The sequence below is a fragment of the Ruditapes philippinarum genome, unplaced genomic scaffold, assembly GCF_026571515.1.
Source record: "Ruditapes philippinarum isolate M1 unplaced genomic scaffold, ASM2657151v2 ctg1432_1_1_1_1, whole genome shotgun sequence".
Taxonomy (NCBI): domain Eukaryota; kingdom Metazoa; phylum Mollusca; class Bivalvia; order Venerida; family Veneridae; genus Ruditapes; species Ruditapes philippinarum.
The window spans coordinates 114,822-126,605 of record NW_026852799.1 but is presented as its reverse complement, the minus strand read 5'-3'; the positions used below and the strand labels follow the sequence as shown (position 1 = coordinate 126,605).

The window sequence follows — 11,784 nt, the reverse complement described above, 5'->3', positions numbered from 1 at the left end:
ACTGTTTATATTGTTAAAGTATTAATACGTCATCGCGCACCTGCCAAATGCTCCAAATCGGACTTTTTTATCGACTCGAAGATATATATAAAAAATTATTCTACTTATTCTTATGTAAGGCACTAAAGATATGTGGAGTTTTGACTCTTATCCACTCGATCCAATTGGAACATTTCGGCTTATCCGAAGTTTGATGGAAAGGACCGAGACTATAATAATTGCAAAGCTATCCAACTTGCTTAAGAATGACGGTGGTTTTATCTTTGTCCCCGCTCTTGCCTGAATTATTGAGAACTTGCCCTATTTGTATCTTTCGTGCCAGTGAGACTTACAGTCAAACACCAAAAGAGATCGATACATGTGTAAAACATTAGTATTGTAGTTATTTAGGGTAACCTCTTCAGAGCGACCCTCTTTAAAGCAATAACCTTATAGAACTGTTCCAGTTATTCCAAGACTACACAATTGATGTATCATCTCCAGAGCAACATCTCTCAGTAAAAATTAAGCAAACCATTTGTGTCCCAGAGGTTGTTGCTTTATGGAGGTTGTACTGTATTACAATAGTTAAGTATTCCTCGAATCTACATACGTTTGTTCTAGCATATCTTGTTGTTTTAAGACTTGACAACCTCGGTGTTAGAACATAGCACATCATTTGAAGAAGCCGAGTTATATATGTTATAAAGTAAGACACCTTGTTAAAGTTTAACCTTGTTAAAGGTACAATATGCCTCAAAAATCTATATCTTTTAGAATTCTTTAGAAATGTCAAACCTGTTTAATAATGGATTTAGAGCATGTTTACAGTTAGATGTTAAACAAATGAAGAAAGTAACGCCGCTGATCATGCAGACATGTGTCATAATGGTGGCAAAATGTAATCAAAGTAGTATTATGACTTCCACACAAAATACTACAATGTTATTCACTTTAATTATACCAACAGCCAATAGAGCAAAAGGGCTATAGATAGTTTATCTATATGGCAAATGATGACTTGATGACCTTTTTCTTCTTTTTTTTTCTTGAAACTGTAACAAGATATCAAAAAGAAAATGTTTTTGAGAAATGAAAACGGATTTCCAGAGACACTAAAATAGCCATGAGTGAAATATGATAATTTTTATACCACGAGATGAAAATAAATCCTGTATTTATACAAAAAAACCTTGCATTTTCTGTTTTATTATATACCCTTTTCTATCATTTTGACATTACATTTTGAAAGACTTCCCCTTAAATTTTCTGTATTGGCTGAATTTAGAAGAAAGTAGTCCGGCAAGCAAATACGAAAATATGTTTCACAGCAGTGAAAACATTTTACTTTTTGTAAATGCGGAAAATGAAAATATTCATTTATCAATATTTCTCTAAGTACAAATGTATATAAGAAATGTATTTTAAATAATATATGTCATATGTTACGGTTCAGATCGGAATATCCGTCCCGAGGGGACCCGCCCATTGGGCTCACGGAACCGCCAGTCTGCTGTGCAAGAAATATGTCTCTGGGATTTCGTAATAAAGAAATACGCAGTATTACTGATAAAACATTGTTGCATATACATTGTTTACTCTTTGGTGGATTTGATATATACGGTAGATTGTGCTAAACAAAATATACAATACACTGATATATTCAAATATGAAATAATACTGGGTGAATAATGAGTATAAACAAATGCACAACCATCACAACAACATAAATGCATAACTGGTGTGGTATATAACAAAGTAAAACTTTAACAATTCCGCGTATTACAGAACTGTCTAAATTCGAACAATTTAAAACTGTGTCAAAACAAGGAGACTCAAAATCCACCCAAAATCTCTGGTCAGAACTATCCCTGTCTATGTGTATTTGACGTTGCGTCAATTTGGCTAACTGTGTAACTTAAATTGATGCGATAAACACGTATAAATTATATATCCAAAAAGCACTTTATTCATCTGCATATGTTTTTCTGGGTGTATATTTAGATTTTGATTTTGTCTTCATTTGACTGGGTATTATCTCGGGAAAGTGATTGGACCCTTGAGGAGCCGAGCCGTGAATTAGCCACGTCATTACGTAGTCTTTAGATGACATGTTTTTCGGTAACGCCGGCGCTTTTGACGTCGGAAACTGTTCTGGTATTCGCACATTTATGTCCATGCGGTTACGTGCCGTATTATTTTGACTAGGACTATTTTGTTGAATTGATATACATTTGATAGGATGCGTTTCACGGTTTTTTCTGTAGGATTTTGTTTCTTTAAAGTTACCAATAAAACTGTCAGCTGTCTCCTCGATTCCGCCTCGCGGTGTGTTTTGTTTAACGTGTATTGGACACGGAGCTGCACGTATTTCCGGTAAAACTGGCGCGTGCGTTACGTGCATTGTGTTCGCACGTGCAACAGTTTCTATGATTTTGTCTGGGAATTCTCCATCCTCGTCACCTGACTCCATACCCCTGAAATGACACAAAATAAACTCGATAAAATCCTTCAAAAAAGTATTGCAGATGTCCCCCCTCTCTTGAAGGCCTAAAAGAGTTTATCCCGCCGTAAATAACTTTCTATTGACAAGTAAATCGTGCAAATGACCATAAGTTCCTACATCTTATTTAATTTATTTTAAAAAACAAAAGAAAGAAAGAAAGAAAGAAAGAAAGAAAGAAAGAAAGAAAGAAAGAAAGAAAGAAAGAAAGAAAGAAAGAAAAAACTCAACCGCAACAATATTTTTGCTTGTGGATTTGGCATTGTTTTGTAACATCCATGGAAATCATTCGTCTATTCATTATAAAAGTTTTACCATGCTGCCATAAAAATGTTACCAAGAGTATGATTTTAAAGATAATCAAAAAATGTGCTCAAATTCCATTGCGTTTGAATACATACATATATGTATCATTAAAATGTATTATGTCACTGACAAGAAATCACTGTCTCTACCTAATGGTTGATTTTGCGTCGTCTTCAACGTATGGTACAGCCGACAGCATGCACAATGACCACCGGCGCCGGCGATTCATGTTTTACATAACACCCTCCAATTAATGTTTATACATGCATTACACTTCCTAAATAGTGCTCTTTTTCGCTTATTTATTTATTGTTTATTCAATATATTTGTAGCACGTGTGTGAATTATTACTTATATCAAAACCATTTATACCACTAAATCTTTTTCGCGCCACTTTAACAATATGAGGACTTAGTGCAAAATCTTATTTATAAAACACAAACTCTCAAAGGCATTTTGATAGATAAAAAAAATCCATATTCCTTTTTACATTATCATAAAATGCAAACTAGTTCTAACTTATATCCTCTCTCATACACGAGCTGCCAATCTTATACCAGCTAGAGAACGGATTCTCCAATTTATCTAATATACAGGTGATATAATTTATCTATCGCATTTTTCATGACGATGACTCTGGAATACATTAAAATTGATTCAAAAACATCGTCTCTGAAACTTTAATCCGTTAACACTCAATTGATACAAGTTTGGCTTGAAAAGAATTTGGATAAATACAGATAAAGAGTTGTTAGATCTTCTTACATATATTCCAATAGTTTCATACTTGTACCCCTTTCTCTTTAAAGGGTGTCGTCTTTAAACTGATAAATTACCTCACTGTTTCACGAGAGAATAAAAGTAACAAGATATAATCGAATTATAGGAGTCAATATTTGATATATTGCCCCTCATAAAACCTCGTGACACTTTGCGTGAACGATGCAATAAATCCATTTGCTTTAAAAATAAACCCACGAACGTAAATGTTCTGAAAGAATCTATTTAGGGGGTATCTTCGTTTTTTTACTTTTTACGTAACAAAAAAGTAACAATAGCAAAATAAACACGCTTAACATAAATCTTGATACTTTTTTTAAAGGAACAATACCTAATAAATACCTTCCCCATGCGTTTTCATACTTATATAAAATATGAAAAGAAACAATAACTAAGTAAATAAACTAAACATGCATATTTATTATAGTTCAATATGTCATCAATCGAAAAAGTTACTGATTGATAAGAGAAAAAAAAGTGTATATACATTTTAAACATTTAAAGAAAGATATACATTTATTTAATTTTTAATTTTCATATCTTAATTGAAATGTTTTGTATTTTCTTACTGAACCAAGTAAACAAGTGACTTCTATACAAATTTAATAACAAATGTACACAAGTTTGATTTGCCAGTCAAAAATATGTATACAAATAAAGAAAACTTTGGTCTTTAATTTAAATGTGGGTCTGTTAATAAAATGTGTACGTGTCTTTGCGACACCTAACCGATTATATTACGCCCTTCTCCGGAGTCTGACGGAAAGGACCGAACAGTTAAAGTTTCACCAAAACCGCCATATAAATCTTTTTACAATATTTGTTTTTATCATGAATAAATACCGAACAAGACCTTGGTAAAAATCAAACGTATTTCAGTCGTAATTAGCTATATCTGTTCAAAGTCTGTAGAAAAATAATCCTTGCTACCTATAGCGCCAAAACAACTAAATCTAGTTTTTTCTCTAGCTTATTTTTAACAAGGACGTAGTTAAGTAAAATAGCACTGCTAAGATAAATAAAATAAATCTATGTCAAATATGACATATTTTCTCCTGGGTATATTTTGTCGCGCCATTTACAGAAACACTCCTAGTTCTTTTAGTACACTATCTTTACAGAACCTGCCTCTTGCAAACTAGCTGGCTCCCTTTCACGCTAAAAAGGGAGAAATTATCAACGTAAAGAGAATGATTCGCACCCATCAGAAATATATGTATATATAACTACAAGTAACCTAATTTCGAATCTTATGTTTGACAAAAATCAAAATATATTTTTTGTGGTGAAGAGTAAGTTAACGTCTGCGAGGATACTCTTTTTTGAAGCGTTAATCCTGCATTGCATTATGCAAGGTTCTTGCAATATTAATCTCTACAAATTCGTAAAGTTTTAACTTAGCTTTTGGAAAGAAAATTGAAACTCATTCTCTTGGCTAAAGTACTGTTTGAAGCTTTACAATTCATTAATTTCTGTCCGTGACTGTATACTAGTATTTGATGTACATGTATATTTGAGCTTAAATTATACGGATTTATTTTAGTTCGATTGTGTTTGAAGCTATAAGCTTATTGAAATACTCCAGGTCCATTTCTGGAACGAACCAAAACTATGCAATGAGTGTAAAGTTTAAATTCTTGCTCACGGAAATAACGGCTTGCCTGCCCATGACGGGATTTTATCTAAAGCGGCCAGCGATCCTTAGATTGCCAGTCTGCAGACGCGTTAACCACTCGGCCACGCCGTCACACACCAACTTTTAGCTGATGTGATTTAAGTCTAAAAAACACCAAATAATCAATTACTGCACGTGACATTAAATGTTAATTTAGAAGGTCCAAAAACCTAAAAAAACAACATAATATTTAAAAACCTTACATAAATTAACTTCACTTATGTACAAATGCAACAAGAAAATATTCAAAAGATAAATACGAAATAATCTAAATTCGATCTTTTTGTGCCATTCAAAGCACTTTCTGAGTTCAAAACGTTTTTGCATTTTCGGACATTTTTCGCAAAAAAAAGACTAGATTTATCTGGAAAAACGAAGTGAGCGAATGATCTGATAATTTGCGCTCAGGCCTACATCAAATGGTACAAAAATAGTCCTCGATAGAGTCCCTTTAATTTAGAAGCTCGTATTGAACTTATTTTCTTAAAGGCACATTAAACCCCTGAAATAAATGAGTTTTTCCTTTTGTAGAAAGGGAAAAAATATGTTTGATAAAGTTGTAATAATGGATTTGGAACATGTGATATGCTTATCACCTGAAATAAAAAAGCATTGAATGTCTAATACAAAACATTGCTCAGTTATGATTAACTTTGGAAACTGTTACATAATACCAAAAAAAATGACTTTTGCAAAAAAAAAATGATAGCAGTTTGAGGCTTAATGGGCCTTTAACTTTAAAATAGTTTGCCATGTTTACTAGTATATTCCTACTGACCAAAGATCTTCTATATCCTCCAGTTTTAAATCCATTTCATCCGCCATATTTCAAGATTATTATCACAATGTATAGTTTCATTAAGTCTATTTATTACTCCACATTTGGAAGTCAAAGTCCGATCATTTTTTTTTCCTTGTGAACTTGATAGTTCTGTGGCGTTCACATTTTAAATGTTAATTTTATTCCATACTTTTCGTGTAACGAATATCAATATCAAAATCTATATTTTTATTGCAATATCCTTGTAAAATGTAATTCATACAGTACTTAGTATTGTCCGTATTTTATCAAGTGAACATGATATAAGTATCCATATAATAAAAACCCATAATGCACCTTGCACTTCGTAAAATGTGTTCGATTTGAAGTGTTTGTGACTTTTGCATGTCGTACTTAAGATAAACCATACAGTTTAACTGATTAAACTATTTTAAGGAATTAAAAGTGCCGATTTCTTAAGATTAAACTTTGAACATTTCAATGCCATTTATATTTATTTATAGACCTGCAAATATCTACCGGCCAACATTGACATGTACTTGGTATGTAGTGTTGACATAATTGGAAAAAAGTAAATACAAAATGTACAGTATATCAAACATTATTTCTACAGAGTGACCTAATTTAAATAAGTTTAAATTTAAACTTGTACTTTACTATTTAAATTTTAATTACTGTAAACACCGGCCGTGTGTTTTTATCTTATTGGTTGTCTAGTTTTTAGTTTCAACGTAATAGTACGAAGTACATTATGCGCTACGACAATCATCGTGTATTATATCTTTTAATTATTGTTGTAAAACGATCGCAGAAAATAAGCACCAATGTATTGAACATAATCTTTTTTTTTTTTTTTTTTTGGTGTTTTATTATTTGCACACTTTGTACATCAAGTGCGAGATAATAAATGTTCTATTTAGTAATCACGAAAGAGTGTGCGCGTGCGTGCGTGCGTGTGCGTGCACGTGTGTATATCGGTTGTGGAATTGGAGTGGCTGGGTGTGCGTATGCATGCTACAATGTTGAATATAATTTTGATAACCTATATAATTAACATGTGAGTTTTATTACAAAAGGCAATACACATATATTTACATATATATCTATTCAGAAAAAGAAGAACACCTATTTTATCATGAATCACGGACTTCAATTTACAAAGTCCGTGCATGAATACATCAGTTTCTTGGTGAAATTAGTAAAAAAAAACTTTTATGTTTCAAGCATATCTTCTTATTGAAAAATGACAAAATAGATTGATTACGAAAAACATGCGATGAAAGATACAAGATGTCAACGAGACAAACTATTCCGAGTATTTCTACCTGTTCTGGGCGGCAGACAGCAAGGCATCCAAGTCTACATAGCTCCTAGTCACTTGATACATCTTGCCTTTGTGATTGCACTGGCTGTCCCAGAAATATGACATCGGCATCGCAATATCTTTTTTTTTTAATCAAGCGTTATTGTATTGTAAACAAAACTGTATAATAAAATTGTTTATTTTCACAATGAAATATTGCCATCTGCGCATATGATACAATAGTCAAAATATTTCCACGTGCCAGAGCTAGATTATTAGGTATTTTTGTTCTTGGTACAGAATCTCGCTTCGTAGAGGAGAGATATTGTCCAAACACAAATTAGTACTATATCTCAACGCGTAGTACAGGAATAATGATAAAATTATTCCCTATGCACAGCATTTTTAAAAATCACTTTCACCAATGGGTTAGTGTTATACTATGAATATTTTCAAATCAGGCACACCAGACATATCTTCGCGTATTAGAATATGTAATATCACACTACAAACCATACGTATTTTGAACTTTATAGAATTATTCCCAATGTAATTTTACTCATAATATATTTACTATCGTGTAAAATCCATGTTTTTCATTTCTGCCCACCACAAAAATTACAAATCTTTAATAGCATGTTTATAAAGAAAAGTACATAATGAGAGGAAATTGTGATCATAATAAATACATTTGTTGAAACACTTCCAACGAGTATCAAAAATACTTTAATCGCATTAAATTTTATTTATCCTTATTTCAATACATATTATTATGTATGCACGGCAAAGAGTATCTTGTTTTGAATTTAAAGGCCACTCACATTGAAATGCTCTCTAGTGTACGCAGATTAGTGCTTAATAGACAAGAAAAAAATAGATAAAACATATTGTCGATAAATCATGACAAATCGAAAAATTATGTATCAAGCATAATTTTGCCAAAATAGATGAACATAATTTATATGCCGTTGTTAATGTAAAATTTCAAATAAAACTGTATGTACTTTTGTCAATATACTGTCACAGATAGAGAATTGAGAAAAAATATATGTACTGATCCATCACAGATAAAGAGAAACATATGTTGATTTGTCAATATACCATTACAGATACCAGCACTGTTGTTGGTATTCCAAAACAAATAAACTAGTTATATATGTTATGTTGTCACTATGGTATAATTCCATGACAAACAGGGAATAAAAGATATAATTTATGTTATGTTGCCAGTATAAAAAAATAGACATCCAAGCTAGCGAATAAAGTAATGCACTATTTTTATTGGTTATGTGCCCAGTAGAATAAAAAAAAATACCTCGTAGAGTCGGGCAATAAATATATGACGTGCTTATATTGTGATACTAGCATTTCGCATCCATTTACGCTATTAGTCGGTCTCTTGCAAAGAAAGAGGTAATTAATGGTTAGTTATCAAGGAAAGCCGGTACTATAGGTCGACTAGCAAATGTAACGTCAAGTCAAAATGTACTGTATGCCCGCCCGTGCCATATCGTTTTTATAAACATCACGTCAAAATAATTATACTGTATGCCCGCCAGTGCCGTATCGTTTTTACGGAGTCGCAAAAAGAAAAAAAAGTGATGTCTAAAACATTATATACTATAGTAGTTTTCGCTTACCATTTATTATTTCCTTTCACAAGAAATCGAACTAGCACTGAATGCTTAGATAAAGATGGTAACTTAAGTGCAGGTAGCTTTACCATGTCCGTACTTTGATTATTATACGATACTATTCCATAAAAAAACAACACTATTTAATTAACTAATCTACGTGGCATCATTTTTTACCATTATCTACCACACGGAAACCCGTGCATGATGATCTGATCTAAGTGAAGATCTTATACATGCGGGTAATACAAAGAAAATTATTATCTTTAAATGGAAAACTGATTGAAAGGTTTTAACAGTTTTGTTATGTTAAGTTATATTTCGAATTGATATCTTAATTGATCTCAACACGGATTTGTTTAGATAAAGGAGGTCAGACTTTCTTTTGGGAAATACATTTGCAATCTTTTTCAATGTGTTATAATTTCTTAACCAAATAATTGCGGGAAAAATTGACACCTTAAACTGTATTCGAGTGGTCATTAAACTTTTTTCAAGGACTTAATAAATGCAGATTTAGAGAAATACCCGTATATCCGTACATTTTAGTAAACATCCATTAGACTAATTTTATAATAAAACATTTGCGAATAATCCCATAAATCACACGTTTTTATCTGAAGGTTGTTGCATTATGAATTTCTTTTTATACAAATAAAATAAACATAAGACTTTTCCCGAGATTGTTTCTATGTACATGTACATGTATATAAAAATATATCCATGAATAAATTTATAGAGAAGTTAAATAGACCCGCATATATAGCATTGATGAATTATAAGCAAAAATTTACGACTATCGAACGAACATCTGGTATCGAATTCATTAACAGATTTCTGTACTAAAAATATGGTTCTTATATTTAACAATATTGCAGAATTTTTTTTTAAAAAAGACACACTTTATTAAATACTTACGAGTTTTCACGAAAGGAATACGGTTTCTTTCTTTTTTTCTTGCATTTAAATGTACAGACTTTATAAACATGTTCATTCTACTCAAGTATGTACCGGCACCGTGAAGAATAAACAAATGTGCATGGATATTTTAAACGGTAAATTATTTAATATAGGATACACACACATGCAAACGCGCTTGGATGCACGCGCGCACTCACACGCATGCACACGCGCGCGCACTGTACACTCATGCACGCACGCACGCAGAAAAATACTGAACGCATTGACTTTTTCTTTGAGTAGTGGATAATTATGGTATTATGATATTGTTATAGAAATAAAACTGATTTTAACTTTGGCTAAATTAGAATAAACTGAATCTTCAAGACCTCGATCTTCTTTTGCTATGTTTTATGTAAATTTGTATATACATTTGTACTTTTTTAACAATACAATATTCCCTTACAAACGGAAGTAGCATTTCGCGCATGTATTTTTATAAGCGCTTCCTTTAAAAGAAATACATTTACTTTATTTGACAATAGAGAAAATACGGGGCGTACTCTTCAAATTTTATATTTTACTAGAATTAAGAAATTTGTACTAAAATTATGAAATTTATATGCATTGTTACCTTCTTATTCCTGGGTCAGATATTTTTGAAGAATCCTTTTGGAAAGCGGGTTTCTTTTTTAATAATTCTCGAAGTTCTTGTCCGCTAGTGGAAGGACATTCACTACTATCGTTTGTATTTAACTGTGTTATATCATCCACAAACACTTTTACAGGTCTATAGCGTGCATGAAGATCATAACTAGTGTGCGACTTAGAATACAACAAAAGAGATTTGTCTGTTGACACCGGCGGTATGTGTCGTCTGCCGAGAGCTGCTCGTCTGCTACATCTAGATCTGGCAGGATTTAGTTTGAGGTTGACTTTATGTGATTTTACAACTTTTTCTTTGAACGCATCCAGTATCTCTTGAGTTATCATGATGTAATCTCGTGTATCTTTAATGGTCGGTAAATGACGGAAGTTTGAGCCTTGTTGAGTTTTTGATTGCCGTGATGATGTCATGGCATGCATGTGCCCTTCCACGCCGTTTACCTCCTCCATGTTTTTTTTTATTTAATCCGAGCACTCACCCAATAAGTTTTATTTTTCAGGAAAATAGCACGTAATTTTTATTATGAGAAAATGTTATACTAAAACCCGAGAAATTCCACTTTCATCCAATCTCACAAGAACTGTCTACCTCATTAACTACGTTTCCTCTAAATTTGTTTCGTCCGCAAACAGTTATAAAAAGACAAACAATTGATTACATGTTTTTTTTTATAGAAACAGCTGCGAGAAATTTACAGGGCGGTTAAAATGTCCTCCAATATAGATATCAGCAAGATATTGACAGATATTCGAGCACGCGAGCAAATCCACTCAAACTCTCCGGAAATTGGTAATGACGCTGACCAATTTGTTTAAATAATGAAACAACAATCTAAAACGAAATAAACGGGACCACAGCATCGACATCGTGTGGTACATTGTATTTTATTGAACTATAATAGTGATAATAATCCATACCATATATACTCAATATTTATTTTCTAGATTTCAAGCAGACCTCAATGGTGGAGAGGTGTCGCAGACGAACAATGGTTTAATGATCCATCGTCGAAGCAACTTCCAAGCGTACATGCACAACAACAATATTACTTGAGTGACTAAGCATTTTCCAGTTTTATAAATTCTAGCAAAATTTCCAAAAATTCGTTTCTGAAACTGTCCTTACGTTTTTTTAAAGCTATTTAGCTATTAAGATAAATTCCGCACACTACTAAATCTCACCCTTACTATTTCAATTTAACATTGTCAATAGTTGTTTGAACTACTAGGATATGGCTGTGAAAACCCATATCCATA

General features: G+C 32.3%; 1 protein-coding gene across 1 annotated transcript; it reads right to left on the bottom strand.

The window, feature by feature from the left end:
• Positions 1-1,542: 1,542 nt before the first annotated feature.
• LOC132724587 (uncharacterized) lies at positions 1,543-11,550 on the bottom strand. Its single transcript, XM_060709466.1, has 2 exons — positions 10,496-11,550; positions 1,543-2,456 (listed from the first exon to the last, which is right to left on the bottom strand). Exons 1-2 carry the CDS (start codon positions 10,975-10,977, stop codon positions 1,946-1,948), a joined length of 993 nt encoding a protein of 330 aa, XP_060565449.1. The 5' UTR covers positions 10,978-11,550; the 3' UTR covers positions 1,543-1,945.
• Between the last annotated feature and the right edge of the window lie 234 nt (positions 11,551-11,784).